At 40.1% G+C, this 16,251-nt stretch overlaps 1 protein-coding gene across 1 annotated transcript in view; it reads left to right on the top strand.

The window, feature by feature from the left end:
* GUCY1A2 (guanylate cyclase 1 soluble subunit alpha 2) overlaps positions 1-16,251 on the top strand; it is a 135,485-nt gene that overhangs the window by 64,335 nt on the left and 54,899 nt on the right. Inside the window, exon 5 of the mRNA XM_066570813.1 lies at positions 11,024-11,509. Coding sequence (XP_066426910.1) covers positions 11,024-11,509 — 486 coding nt within the window. The remainder of the gene's footprint in view (positions 1-11,023; positions 11,510-16,251) is intronic.

The following is a 16,251-nucleotide window of genomic DNA, read 5'->3' as shown; positions in this document are numbered from 1 at the left end:
GGTTGGAGTTGATCCTGCGGATGTGTGTAAGGACAGCTTTTCATTAGCTCCACTCAGCCTTTCAGCCTGTCCTGGGTGAGGTGGCCATGTTCCAGCAGCAAGGTGGCTGTGTTAGCATCGTGCTGTGCCTGAGCAGATATTTTCTGCTCCTCGGCAGGGTGCTTCAGCTGAGGCAGAGCACTGCTGGGGCAGCCCTGCGATTTCTGGGGCTGGCTGGTTTGTGATCTGCCTACCATAGACAGTCCTGAGAAGCTGTGCAAAGGTCCCCTGGGGTATACAGGGGCAGGAATCTGCAAGCTGAGTGGGGAGCTTCAGAGGCAGCAGTTCTCAGTATTTTTAGACTGATCACTTCTGTTGTCCTTCTTTGCTGTAAAGGCTGGGTCTGCCAATTCCATCCACACTCACACTTGCCCCATCCCACCACACCCCCTCCAGGCTTTGGTGGCTCCCGTGCAGCAATGGGGAGCAGCAACTTGCTTAAATGCATTCTTCAATTTGTGCTAGAAAAGTCAAGGCAATAGAGAATGACTGTGCTTTGGTTTCGAAATATCACCTTCAACATTTTTTTTTCATTTTACTACCATATCAAGGAAAAGTCAGATAGATGTAGTGAAGAAAATTGAAGCTAAACAGATATTTTAATGTGCACAGAAATGTGAATATTCACTACATCTGACTGCTCCTTCTCACACTATATCCTATTTATAGTTAAATCAAAGGCATTTTAATGTTTTCATTTGCTTTTCATTTCTTGATATGTTGTAAAATAAGTACTTTGTGGAAAATGACACCCTTAACCTGAGGCTACTAAACCAGGCCAATGCATTCTTCCCAAATTCATTAATGCAGCGTGTAGGAGACTCCACAAGGAGACTGTCTTTTACTGGTACCTCTCAAATATGCTACTTACAGCAGGTTATGGATGAAAGGTCTCTTCATGATGTGGTGGATTATGTTGAACACTCTAAAAGAAATTCAACCTTTTTAAGAAATACAGAGAAAATATAATTTTAAAGGCCTGGTGCAGTTCTCACTAAAATCAGCTTGATATATTTACAATGACTTCAGTGAGAGGTAGAATGGGTTTTTCTTATTATAACTAACTTAAGAATTATTGGACTGGGAAAAGAAGAAATTTCTTCTCCTCATGTTCTAAAAATTTATACTGCACCGGGAGAGCAGAATTGATTAATCCCAATATCAAATTCTAATGATAGAGTCTTTTATCAAAGCTGCAAAAGTACTTGATATATGGGGTAATAAAAATCAAAGCAAAGTAAAAATACCAACAGAGGACTCCAATTCTCATCAGCTTCCTTGGTGTGGTGCTGGCAGGAATTTCGAGCAGATTTATGTACTTAAGATGAATTAGGGAAAGAGTCGGATTCTGTAAGTCCTAAAGTTGAAAAATTCTGCAGGCTAGCTAGTGCATGGGCTAAGAGATCTTTTAATCACAGGAATTTTAAAATACCTAGGTTGGTGGTGAAATGTGATATCTCCTAATGGTTGCTATATATATCTGTTCTCACAGATCAAAGGGGAATGCTGCTTCTGCTGCTCCTTGCCTACTGTTTTCATGAATAAACATATGCACTTATTTAACCATTTCACTGCTTTTTGCGAAGAACCAATTTCCACAAAGAAACAAGTGAGTCTGAATCTGAGAAAAAAAAGCACTTAGCAAGAAATATCACATAAGTCAGAGTACTTCCTGCTAGTAGGACATCTCAGGCAGCTGGGACAGATCTCGTTCAGAGGAGAAGCTCTTGATAGGAGGTGAAGAGTACTAGGGGAAGGATTAGGCGAAAGACTGATTCGTGCACCCGCACAAATCTTGGGCCGAAGACAGCAAGAACTAATTCACAAAGTAACAACACTGTGCTAAATGGCAACATCCACGCTCCCTTCAGTGTACTGACACATTCCTCCATAATTTTGCTTGGTTGACATTGATAGAAATAAATAAAAAATATCTGTCTTTAACAAGCTGACAGATAATATTTGTCAGTTATAAAGGTTTTCCCAGGCATGAGATAGTTAGAGATTTGATTATGTAAATATATATAACATTTATCTATTTTTTTAACCAGGTGTTTAACAAAAAATAATTGGAAATTAATATCTTTCATAGAGAATATTAAATATGGGAAATTTCCCTTCTACTTTGATTGATCCGTTATAATTAAACTGTGGTGGGATCATAAGTACAAAAATGCATTTTGCTTTGGTTGAAATATGAAATTAATCCAAATGTGTGGCTTGGAGCATGTTATTGCTACCACCACTTTCACAGTTCACAGATCTTGAGTTTGTTGCCCAGAATGGCTGTGGATGCCCCAGCCCTGGAATTCCCCAAGGCCAGGCTGGAAGGGGCCCTGAATAAGATGGTCTAGAGGAAGATGTCCCTGCCTGTGATGGGGGTGGGGGTTGGAACTTCATCATCTTTACTGCCCCTTCTGGCCTAAGCTATTCTAGGATTCTGTAATTCTAAACAAAAGAGCATGTCTCTGAAAATTGTTTCCACTCCTCTGATCCTGACCAAAGCAGACTTTTTAAACACTGATACTGCGTATTTTTAACTCTGAGTTGTTGGAGTAAGATGGGCAGCTGAATATCTGCACAGAGTATCCTGGCTTTTAATAGAGAGACATGTATTGTTGAAATGTAAAACTCTAGCATGCTAATCAAGGTGTGTGCAACCTGAAAACAATCTTAGGGAATGAAATAGATTTTGCAGTAAAATGAAAACCACAAAATCATAGAATATCTTGAGTTGAAAGGGACCCATAAGGTTCCTCAAGTCCTACTCCCTCTTCTCACAGGACTACCTAAAACTAAACCATATGGCCAAGACCACTGTCCAGATGCTAATTGGTTGATAGGTGTTTCAGGTAAAATGTTTTCTGGATGCTCTCAGGGTACTGCAGGGGCCAGGGCCCCCTGAGTGCCAGGAGCTGTGGGAGTCTGCAGGGTGGAGGGGCAGCACCTGGCAGCCAGGATGTGTCCCAGGCACCCAGACTGGGAATGTGGGGGCAGCCCAGCACCAGCACTGGGACCTCCCTGGGGTTGGCGATGGGGAAAGACTGATATTGGGCTGGAACTCGGGCCCTTGGATGGGCCCATGGCCAGGGAGGGCAGGGCAGGGCTGTGAGAGAATGGCTGAGGCAGGACTGACAGCCCAGGGGGCTGATATGGGGTGCAGGGCCCTGAGCAGGGCCAGGGGTGTCCTGGGAAGCTGGACAGGGACTGTCAGGCCAATGGTGCCTTTGGGACTCACACAGGTTGCGTTTAAGTATATGAAGTTATTTACTCATGGAAAAAAAATCAATCTGTTCTCGGTGTGTTGATGTTCAAAGGGATTTTGAAATTCTCTTAGGAACACTGGTGAGTTTCTTCTTGTGGTGTTGCCCATGCCATGTTCTGCCTGTCTGCCCTGTTGAGTTCACCCACTCCTCTGCTTGAGAGCATCTGTAAGGGAAGGTGACCAAGGAGCACATAGGGTTGAATTCTGACTCTTTGCTGTCTTGTGAAGATAGATGTTCCTTTGACAGAATTCTTTTCCCATTGTTTTTATTCCACAGGGCTAGATTTATCTTGCACTTATGCATGTAGCAGTCAGGAGTACCTTCTTAAAAGCAATTTCTGTGTCTTGAAGCAGGAAAAGATAAACTGTAAATAGTTTTGGCCTGTTTCAGGTGGAATCCACTGTTGCCTTTTGTTTATCTAGTTGGTTTGGCAGACTAATGTGTTAAGGATAGAGTCATCTCCTTTACCTTTTCTCCTTTTCCCCTTTCACATGTCCTTACAGGTGGCTCCATGCTTTTGATATGTCATGAATACCTATGCTTCTTGTGGAGCAGATCCTATCTAACCCTAACTTGTTTGCTTTTAATTAATCCTGCCACACTTACTCTTTTCATACCAAGAAATTATTTTAGAGGTCCAAGTTTACAACTGAAAGATATGAATGTTTCTCTCATTATCACTTTCTCTCTCTTTTACATTATAGAAAATGAATGTATTCCCACCAAAATTTTGGATTTTCTAAAGGTACAATATTTTGCTGCCAGTCTGGGTTTGTGAGGTATCTGTGACATACAGAAAATCTTACATTTGGTTACTTTGCTCTGAAGGCTGTTGCATGTTATGAAACACTCCAGGGTTTGCTATAAATAGCGAGAAATTTTTAACAGTCACTTTGCTGCTGTGTGGAATAATATTCTTTTGACAATGCAGTGAGCTGGAAATACAAACTTGTAAGCAAATGCTGAGAGTTGCAATTTCACAAGAAGCCAAGCACATCCTGAGTTGTGCTGAGCAAACCTTATCTAGTTTATTCAATTGTATCAGGCATCGACTGAAAAGTTATTTTTCATTTCTATGGAGATGATATGTATTTCTCTTAGGTTGTTTTTTAAATAAAACAGGGGTGTAATGGAAGACAGTATTTTGTTATTTTTGTCTACAGAAAAATAGCAAATCAGGGTTTCATTAGAATAAGATTTTTTTCTTATTTTCATGAATCTTTCTCCGCAGCTAGTTCTGCTGGCTGTGGCTTTGACTTACCCCACTCTACAAGCAGAGCAGGAGTATTGGAGAGGTTTTAATAGCTGTTTCTTTTTCTATCTTAAGGGTCAAAGTCATGCTTTGCCTATCTGGTGGTCAGCAGGCCACAGAGCAATACTAATTTTACAGGCTTAACAAGTCTTCATTTTATTGAATTGAGTTTTGGAGCATTTAAAATAGAAATTTGTTAGACCAATAGAGAACTCGTATTTCCCTTAATGTGCTTAACATATTGGCATTTAGGTATCTTTCAATGCACAGCACGACATTCGCTCCTATGAATTAAGTTTATTCTGATAGGAGGTAGACTTAACCAGTACAGGCATGTATTTCCAAGCCTTGTGCTCCCTTCACAGCAGAGAAATGTAAAGAAAATGTGTCTACACATGGGGCATGACTCATTTGACCATGACTTAGATGTCTCATGTAGATCATACAACTTTTATTCCAGAAGCACCTGTTTCTGTTGTTGCCTGTTGAAAGAGTCATAAACTGACTGAAGCAATGAATTCCACGCTGACACTACATTAATTATCCCAGAATTAACTTGTGTAGTTTTTGTTTGAATACAAAATGATACCCTACTATGTCTCCCCTTCCTGTTTCCACCTAAATTTCTGTTAAGTCACTCGTTCATTCCTCTGCTTTCCAGACAGATTGATCGCCTTTGACAGGTCTAACAAATCAAATGCACAATCCAACTCTTCACCATAGTCCAACTCCTCACCAATGATGTTTCCTTTCTCAGTCTCCCTATGAATACAAGAACATCCCATATTAAACTGTTTTTTTTTCCAATTTGAGCCTTTTTCTTCATTTCCTAGACCGAGGTTGGAAGGAACCTCTGGAGGTCATCTGGTTCAACCCTCTGCTCAAGCAGAGTCACCTAGAGTCAGTTTCCCAGGACCACATCCATGTGGCTTTTGAGTATCTTCAAGGTTAGAAACTCCACAATCTCTGCAGGCAACCTGTAACACTGCTTGGTGTATAAAACAAGTGTTCTCTGCTGTTAGAGGGAGCCTCTTTTGGCTAGTTTATCTCTATGGCCTCTGGTCCTGGGCATCACTGGAAAGAGTCTTGCTCTGTCATCCCTGATCCCTTCAGGTACTTATGTACATGGATAAGATCATCCTGAGCCTTCTCATCTCCAGGTTAAACAGTACCAGCTCTCTCAGCCTTTCTTCATAGGGAAGAATGTCCCAGGTTCCTATTATCTTTGTTGACCTTTTCTGGATGCCGTCCAGCATGTCCATGTGTCTCCTGTACTGTGGATCCCAGAACTGGACACAGGACTCCAGGTGTGGCCTCACCAGTTCTGAGCGGAAGGGAAGGATAACTTCCCTCCACCAGCTCCAACACTCCTCCTTCCAGAGCCCAGAGTACTTCTAGTCTTTGATGGACCGTGTTCAATTTGGTGTCCACCAGGATCACCAGGGCCTTGGCTTCAAAGCTTTTGCCACAGGATTTGTGTTTGACCTCTTTACATTGGCACAAAGTATTTTTTTCATATGCCCACACTCAGATTTTTCTTCTCTGGGGCAAACCATCAAATGTTTTCAAATTTTTTTTGTAGGTCATGTTTTTTAGACCTTCCATTGCCTTCATTGTTTTTCACCAGACTCTCCAATTGATCCACCTTTTTTATACTTTAAAAGGGACAGATTTGCCCTTCTGGGGTCTGAAAATTGGTGGTCACAGTATGAGGATTACTTCCGGTGTTTTGCAAGCTGTATTTTTTTTTTTACATAGTCCTATATAGTGTTTTCTTTCTAAATCACAGCATGCCAGGTTGGCTTATATTCATTTGTTCTACTCTGCACTCTGGCCATTTTCTTAGGAAAAGTTAGCCTGCCTGTGCTTTTTTCATTTGATTATTTCTATCTAAATATATTTATTGCCCTTATTTTGAATTCTAGCTTTAGCCCATTTTTCCAATTTAAGACTTTTTTTTTTTAATTCCAGTGTTGTCTGTCATACTTTCAGCCCTTCTAGACATGTCATGGAAACATAGCAAGAAAGTCATTGCATTTCTTTCTGCAAGTGAACTGTTGTAACTGTACGGTTTTGTCCAGTGTTCACAAAATCCTCATAGCTTCTAACTCCTCAAATGTTATGAAATACCTTGCTGTAAATGTTCCTGAGTCACTGCCATGTATCCTATAGGATATTCAGAGAAGTCCAGTTGTTTTAAAATTTAGGTTAGCAGCTGGATCTCCTTTCTGAAAGTCACCCTAAACTCTTTGTACCTGGAAATTATGATGGTGATGGTGTTCAGGTTCAAGCTGATTTTGCCCCAGTCTTTCCATCCTCTAAATAACTATGAGCCTGATAAAGAAGCAGCTTTGTTTCTCTTACTGAACTTGTCCATTGTATAAAATCAAGCATGGATGTGCAACTGTGTATGAAAACATGGCCTAGCACTGTAAGTTTCTAACCTAATCCCAGTTAATAAAACTAAAAAAAAAAGAAGACTATAATCACAGTTTTGATCAGTTTACACACTGATCAAAATCAAAGGAGCAGCTCCATTGAAATTTGTGTATTGCAGAGGCTGCAGAAAAGGTCTGGCCAATTAGAAGGAAAATCCTTTTTAATCCCCCAGTTATTTCTCAGGGATACCATCCTGTATTTCCTTAATCTTTTTGAGGAGATGTGTACACCTTCTCTCAATCACTATTCCGAAACACACATCTTTGTACGGAGTAGCGTCGTACCTCAGTGCAACCAGTGAAACTTTTCCCTGTGCTTTTCCTTAAAGATTAGGCAGTGGATTTGGCATTTGATTCATAAGCTTTTTGGTCCTAGGGTGGCTTGCATCCAGAGTACGCAGAGGTTGTGCAGAGGGTTGGATGTTGTGTACCTAATGAAGGAGCTGGTGGTGCACTGCTCAGTTGGAGACTCTCCATGTTCCCAACAAGCAGCTTTAGAATCTGTCAGTATTTCTGAGCTGGGTCTTTGGGGAGAGACACTGAAAGAGCTCCCTGGAATCAGGAACCATTCTCTCCCTTTCTTTCAGTGATAGGTTTTTGTTTTTCATCCCAGAGCTACTTAGGCTGCGCTGTCATTTCACTGCAACATAAGACTGTAGAATATGATATATATTATTGCTCTTTTCAAAGCATTCTCTTGCACCACCATTCTCCTGTAAATCAGGAGAATGGCCTCTGAAAATGGTAGAATTAGTCTCATTTTATTCAGTGAGAATATAATTAAAGAGACAGGAAGGCAATGAAATGTAGCAGTAATGAAATAAAACTGATGACAGGAATGTTTCTATCTTTCCCTGCTTACAAGGAAGATGGATGATGCCATCCTGCTTGCCTGTAGGCTTATGGTGCAGGTGTAAAGCTGTCCAGCTTTGGGGAGGTGCCCAGAAGTGTGACTTACTATGGCAAGCTTCAGGCAAACCTGATACCCTGTAACATGAGCTATATTTTTAGATAAAAAAGAAGAATATAAGAAGCATGAGAAATCAAAGAAAAGAGATGGAGGTCATGCTGGATCACAGTTGCAGACTGAAGTCTGCTAGAAGGTGTCTGAATCATATCTGAAACTTCTTTGGAAAGGAAAGGGCTTTGCAAAAGCTGATAAGAGTGATGCATTCTTAACTCTTCTCTACTGTTGTTCTTTACAAGACCTTAGTGTTTTGCCCCAGGAAATCTGGGGCAGTTTTTTTTCTGCTGTCCTGTTCCCTGTTTTGGCAACTTGAAGAGACTGGCAGGCCATTTTCTAAAACATCCATCAGTCATCAAGAGGGACCAGGATGACAAAATCACTAATGTAACATGAACAAAGTGATAGGAAACATCAACAATTCCTGTTAAACAGAACATGTGATAATTTAGGGGATAAAGCTAAAATATCACTGAACCTTTGACAGTTTTAGGAAGCTAATCAGTTTTGTCCAGAGAATATCTTTGCAGAAATTTCTCAAAATGCTCACTTGGTTATTATTAGTTAGGCATTTTACAGGATGGTGTGTCTTTTATTGCTTTTCACACATAAATCTCCAAGTGTCTTACAGGGTGGTCAATAGCATTGTTCCTGCTGCACTGAAAGGCCACATAAGAAATCAGGATTGATAATTTGCCTGAGGTTACCCAGAAGCAGAGCAGAGGACTCCAGAGTGCCTATTTAGTACATTATTTACACAGTCAGTGTTTCCTGAGAAAAGTCCACCCGGGGAAAGTTGGCACAATATATTAACACAGACAGTGATCGCATCAAAGAATTTAACACCTCAAATTGACAGAGATGAAGTGGGAGCACAGGGGGATGCATTGATTTTCTTCTAGTCTCACAGCAGGTTAACAGGAGAAACACACCTCCAAGCCAGGTGCCTTGCCTTGCTGACATGCAGCTCAAGCCCAGGCTAGGCTGGCTCAGCCAGGGTCTGTGGTCACACTCTCTCTATCCTCCTGAGCTGAAAACACCTTGTTTTCACCTGGAGATGGAAGAGGCAAGTGAGGAAGTGATGGAAGAGGCAATATGAGATACTTTTATTTTGCACAAGAGTGAAACTCTACAAACAGAAAACTCTCCGGCACAGGGGAGCAAAATAGGAAGAGACTTTAGAAATGCTGTACCATGTATTTCATATTTGGCAACTTGTACTTCAGAGTCAAAACAATTTTGCATGTGCCCTTTTGAAAGCATGAGCCTGCATGCATGAAGAAAGCATCCTATTTCCCAGGGAGCCATGTTTCAAAAGTAGAAAAAGAACACTTAGCCATGGAGCATTAAATCAGCTCATGTAGTTTGCTGACTAGCTTTCCCACTGAGATGAATGTCCCAGAGTGAAGCTGAGAAAGCAAGGCTTATGAATGTAAATATTAGTAGGTGTGCAGGAAAATAAATTAGAAAATTTGACAATTTTAATGACTTGCATTTATTATTTTCACTTGCTGAGTTCCCTGGCTGATATCAGAAGCTGAATGTTAGGTTTCTAGCAGAGAAGGCAGAGGGCAATAGGGACAGGATAGGCTCAATTCCCATGTTGCCATAGAGTTTACAATGACAGCATTATGTAAAAAAATATTATTTAAACCTTATGCAAAAACAACTGTTTAAAAGAGGTGCTTCCTAAAATGTCCCCCAGACATGGAAATACCATGTAGGATTACCTGTCACCTCAGCAGGAGCTTTCAGACCACTGGACACTTAAATCACATCATTATTACAGACACCTCTGGATTCCCTGATGGAGGTTTTTCTATTTTGCTTGCTAGGATTATGGATGGAAGGAGGATTAAATGATAAGTGAATAATGTGACAGCAAGCAAATGGCTACATGATGAAAGAAATGGTGACTGGGGGAGGCCTTTTCATTTTCTGATATTGTGTGGAATAGAAAACACAGATACAAGGCATTATGGTGCCTAACACTGCTTAGGTGCACAAGGTTTGTGTGTTGTGCCTGTGTTGACTGTGAGATCCTCAGGGTAAGATCTGTGGGTATTTTAGATCACCTAGCACAGTACTGCCCTGGTCCTTGTGCAGTCCTGGAATGGAAACATTAATGGGGTTGTTTTTCATGAGAGAGGCTATGGCAAGCTGTATTTACAAAGAGATAAAGTTTGTCTGATTTAATTTAGTTTTCAGTGTCCATTTCAGTCTGGCAGTTTTGTGCTTGAGTGCTGTCATGGAGCAAGAGGTGACAATCCATGGCCTCAGTGATATCCACCCTTGGACAATGCTCAAAACATCTAGACATCTAACAAGCAAATGCAAAACCTATAAACCAGTGTGATGAACCACCTGATGCTCCTTCCCTACTCTACCTTCTGCTATCCCACAAATACAAATTGGATGAAGCTCTGTTACCAAGAAATCTGTAGATTCTAACTGAGTGCCAGCCTTCCACTCTGCTGCATGTATGAGAAGGAAAACAGGAAACAGGAGGACTAGTATGATATTTCCATGCCATTTGTTATTTTATAGAGCTGTTTTTCACATCTATTTTTATTTGATTCCTCTATAAAATGGCCACAATTGACTTGTATTAGATATTTTGCTGGAAAATAACAGAAGGCCCTTCATTTCACTAACCTGCTTTCAGACAGTTGCAATTTCTCTTCCCTTTTTTGCTTTTTGTAATTTATAACTAAGTAACAGAGAAAGAACAACTCAGAAATTTGCTTGTAAGTCCAGCTACATCTAGGAGCATTATTTAGACAGCACTCTGAGAATACATATTATTTCTTTCTTATTTAATTGGGTAGAAAAAAAATCCAACATCTGATTTGGGAATACTTTTGTGTCAGTTTAGGTTATTTCCTGACTCAATTTGGTGAGCAGACTGTGAGTCTCATTACTTGAGTAGGTGAGTGCAAGAAGCTTCCATATAAAAGGCTACAGTTAATTGTTTTAGCTGGAAAGACAGAGAAAGTAGAACGAGGATCCACATCTATAAGCTGATTTTTCCCCTTGTCTGAACCCTTTCTTTTTTGTTTTACAGGTGATGGAAATTAAAGGACAAATGATTCATGTGCCAGAGTCAAACTCTATATTGTTTCTGGGTTCCCCCTGTGTGGACAAGCTGGATGAGCTGATGGGCCGAGGCCTCCATCTTTCGGACATACCTATCCATGATGCTACTCGTGATGTCATATTGGTTGGGGAGCAAGCAAAGGCACAGGATGGCTTGAAAAAACGAATGGATAAGCTGAAGGCAACGCTAGAATGTACACACCAAGCCCTGGAAGAGGAGAAAAAGAAGACAGTAGATCTCCTTATTTCTATTTTCCCTGAAGAGGTGGCTCAGCAGTTGTGGCAGGGGCAGCAGGTTCAGGCCAGGAAGTTTGATGATGTCACCATGCTCTTCTCAGACATTGTTGGCTTCACTGCCATCTGTGCCCAGTGCACGCCCATGCAGGTCATCAGCATGCTCAACGAGCTCTACACGCGCTTCGACCACCAGTGTGGATTCCTTGACATTTACAAGGTAACAGCTCAAGTCCTAACCTAGCAAAACATAACTGAAATGAAGGCAGAAAAAAATCCCAGTAGCTTTCTTCCTAAATTGCAGACCTTTCTCAGAAAAATATGGAGGCAAAATTTTTATTTTACGTGTAAAAAAACCCAGGTTTGAAATATGACCATTGAAACTCAAATGCTTCAATATGAAACGGTCATCATGGTACTCCCATGGGAATATAGGCATCATATTCCCATTTCCTTATAGAAATACACATCTCCTGTATTATAGCCTGGTTTCCTTCAGATGACACATCAGCCACAGCATTCTAAAAGTGAAGGAGTGCACAGTGATGAATCCTAACTCAGGCTTCAGCTCCTAGGAGGCACTCACTTTCAACTTGAATGGTTTAGGGTTTAGGCATTTATCTTTCCCTTGAAAGAACTAAAATTTTCCATAAGGAGCAGAGCTCCTTTTTTCACTAAAAAAAAGTTATTATAAGGAACTTCAACTTCCACTGAAAAACAGGAAGAGGAGAGCAGATGTCTATGCATAGTAAATGTAATGAATGGGACATGGTGCTGGTGTGCCATGCTCCAAAGCAAATGTCACACATGCTGGTCCCCTTAGAGAACTCTTAGAGAACTCATCTTCACTTCTCTTAAATAGATTTGGTGTCCAGTATGTATTTGAGAGAAAAAAAGGGGGAGGTAGAATTTAATAAATGCACTGAAGATATTAGCAGTGTAATTATCCTGTGAAACCTACAGACTGTTTTGTATATGGAATGCCTTTAATATTGTGATAGAAGAAATAGAGCAAGTCTCTTTTTATATGTTAATGCACAAAAGAAAAGAGATGCCGTTGTAAAATTATATATTGACTTTATCACATGCCTGAGGTTTGCAAACTAACAATTTTCAAACTATTTAATATAGTATTTGTTGATAGGCTGTAAAGCAAAAGGTCTCAAAAATGTCCTGCTCCTTTAATTTCTAGCCTTTAATGCACTTTAAAAGGAATTGAAAAATAATTACTACCTATCTAAATAATAATCATGGCTGAAAAGCTACAGCATGTACCACAGATAAAACTGAAAATGGTATAGCTAAAGGTTGGTAGGGCAGTTTACCAAAGTAAACAAGTACACTGAAAGAAGTTTTGGGCTCCTGGTTTAGGGGTTTGTTTTCCTAATGCTCACAAGCCAAAGGCCATCTTGGGACATGAATGCAGTGGAAGGTACCAGCCCTAATTTGAAAACTGTTGTGGTGGTGCTGTCAGAAAAGATGGTGAGTGTGATCTCAGTTTGTGTTCATCTAATGTTGCTGCGCTGGATTATGGCTCAGCTTCAGGAACAGGACTTGAGGAACTTCTAACCCAGAGTCAGGAGGATATATAGTGACCCTGCTTCACATGCTGTGTATTCACATGCTGTGTGTTCACTCACTGTGTTCCCAGGTGATTCATTTCAGCTGTTTTGAAGCGTTCAAAATATCCTTTGTTGAAAACTATGGTTGCATGGGAATAGGATATAAAGTATGCAAAACTCTATGATCTGACTACAGAGAAGGTTGGTTGAGTCCTGTGAGAACACTAAGAAGGAATATTTATGCATAGGAATAATCACCATCACAACAATTATGATGTTATAAGTTATTGTCAGGTAGTGATTTTTAGATACTTAATCACCACTACTTGTACCCAGGCCACCTCAAAGATATATTTGTGTAACTCGGCTACAGAAATATATCATGTGACCTAAATACATACATTTTAAAATTTGCTTGTTTTTAAGCAGTATGGCAAGAATAATTTGCAAAGATTATTTGGTGGACACATCTGAATACCAAATGCACCATTTTGTAAACAGAAAATTAAGTAAAATACGATAAATATATTCCATGCTGTAAATTATTTACCCGGCTTTACTGTTACAGAATTTTGTGTTCAGAGCCTCACTGCTTCTAATCCGGCAATGAATGTAATATATTTAATTTGTCTCATGCTGTTCATCCAGGGATGTTTATAGAGAAATATGGCACAGAAAGAACAAAGATCCTCCCATTTAACTCATCAGACATAGAGGGCAAGCATAATAAGCTCTTGGATACAAACTGAAAATGCTTGGAGAGAGCTGAAGGGTGATGAGTTAGACTTTGAAATTTCTTGGAAATTAAAGTAAGTAGCTATAACTGATGAGGTAGGGAAAGCTTATCCAATGGATGGAGGCAGAGGTAAGAATGACACAGACAGATGATGGGCTCAGAAGATGAATTTCACAGCAGCATTTTGAATGGATAGCAATGATGACAGATTGCATTTGTCCAGGCTGAGGGAGAGCATTGCCGTAATTGAGATGCGCGGTGCTATGAGCCTGGGTGACAGTTTTAGCAATCTAGAAGAATCTGTGTTTTAGAGAGTGAAACTTGGGAAAGAATCTGCTGACATATAGCCTTGGTGAAAAGATTAGGAGGGACATGCTCATGATAATCATAGAAGAACAAGGAGGTGAAAGAACTGAGACCTGGTCATGCATTTGGAAACTGGGGCTGCTGACTATCAGAGCTAATTTTATTTGGCTTGAGGTTGAGGAGTGGGAGAAAAAGTCAAGCAGGGAGTGCAGTCCAGGTCAGTGTAGCTGCAGATGCTTGGCAAGCTGGTGTTTGTGGACATGCAAGTAAAAGCATGGACTCCAGGAGCAGAAGTCATGGGAGAGATATCTCAGTACATTTTGAAAGCTGTGGCTTTGGGTAAAATATGTACTTTTTGGCCTCTTTTGACCTGTTTTTCTCTGCCTCTGAGTTCCTGTTGTTTATCAGCCAAGGACTGGGAAATGGTACTTCAGTTAAGCCATCTCTTTATCAAACAAGCTATTTAGATATGCTGCAGCCATGTCTTCTGGCATTTAGACTTAACCCTGCAGTCTGAAATCTTCCCTGCTTAAGATTCCCACAGCTTCTGTTTCTCCTTCATGTAATATGTATTTGACATTGGCTCATTTACAATATTTGTTTCTTGTTGAGTCCTTCTGCCTTTGTAGGCTTACTTTCTCAGCTCTTTCCCCCTCAGTTTGCTTTCTAAAGCATTTCCCTCTTCACCCTTTAACTGTGTAAAGGCAGCATTTATCGTGCATGTTTTTTTGGCTGCATGGCTGGGTAGTGTCAAGCCAAACAGAGCAGAATCAGGCCTCATCCTCTAGGTGTTAGTTTCTTTGTCTTTCTCTAAACAGAGCAGAATTTGTCCTTGAAGACATTATAGATTTTATCTGACGTTTACAGATTTTCACTTTCTCTGAAGTCCTAAGTCCCACTTTCCTTGTCTAAGCAGAGAGTACTAAATGTTTTTTGAAAATGAACTGTGGTCAGCTTCCAGAATTTCTTTGCTATACATCTTCATCATAAACATTTTAATTGAAAGTTTATTGATTATTTATATAAGACAGTCATACATTCATTTTACAGTCAGAATCCACCAATTTGCTGTGTGGATTCCTGCTTTCTTTTTGGTTTCATTATTTGGCTGAACTGGCACTCTCTCTAAGCAGTACCACATGCAGCTTCCATGAGTTTTTATTCCTGGCAACATGATACGCTTAGTATGCTACATCTTTATTTTCTGATTTTATATGCCTAATCCTGTATACAGCCTTTATGTTTGCTCATTGTAAAGACCCAAGACTAAAAAATGATGGGAAATCTGGACTTTCTTGCAATCATTCAAGACTGATACCAGTTTTGAAAAATGTTTATATGGAAAAATGTTTATATGGAAAAATGTTTATATTTAAAATGTAATTTTAACCTCCCATTTTCTAAGAATATAACTTTGCATTTCTGTACTGGTAGTTTAAGTTGCAGAAATCTGTACTCATTTTACAGAAAATATCAGTACATTCTCAGTGCCATGACTGTCCCCTCTTGAGAACTAACACGTCTTGTACTCAAATACAAGTAGTTGTACATACTTGTACTCAAATAAATGTTCTCAACCTTACTATCACTGCTATAATGATTAAAGAATACTTCAGTTAGCAGAGTCATGAGCTTCAGATTATTCTGAAGTTTTCCAGGCTTTATGTTTCATAAGTTAAAAAACTTAGTTTCCAAGTTTTCATGTAAAATCTATGGCCACTTTTTTTGCCATCTTTCCATCCAGCTTTAACCTTTTAAGTTCTGTGCAAATACATGGGCATTTTGAGAAGTTTTAAAATTCTAAACTTCAGCTTAGGCATTTGCAAAATGCAGGAAATGCAATTAAGTTATATAAAATGATAGTGATACTCTTACATGAGCAATACAGAACACATAAAATATTACAAGATACCTTTTTATAAAAATGGAATGGTGCAGTTCTGAGGATTACCAGTGAACTAGGTGTTGCTTCGTCCTGATAGCCTAAAGTCAGTGGGTTTTGAATGTGTAATAGATGAAAATGGGCAATAGAAAAACATTTGCATAGCCCAGAAGCTCGCTCTCTCTGCAGTCCACCCAGCCTGGTAGAGCTGCCTTCAGCACACTGCTCTGTTTGGGTCCCACCATGGAGGGTTCCTGAACCTTCTTTCTCCTGTCTCTGAGCTGGCTATGACACTTTCTGCTCCTTGAAGTCTTTGCCTGTACCTGGACTTCCTGGCACGCTGGCATGTGTCACTCCAGTATGAAGTTAGAGCAAAGCCAGGGCAGCTTTCTCTTTGGGGAACTCAGAAGTGTTCTTGGGTTAAGGGGAAAAAAACCCTAAGGGAAAAAAAAAGAAACAGAAAATGTTCCATGGAT

This window comes from Molothrus aeneus, chromosome 2, assembly GCF_037042795.1.
Source record: "Molothrus aeneus isolate 106 chromosome 2, BPBGC_Maene_1.0, whole genome shotgun sequence".
Classification (NCBI taxonomy): Eukaryota; Metazoa; Chordata; class Aves; order Passeriformes; family Icteridae; genus Molothrus; species Molothrus aeneus.
Note: the sequence above shows the minus strand (reverse complement) of the source record. Positions and strands in the feature narration are given on the sequence as shown.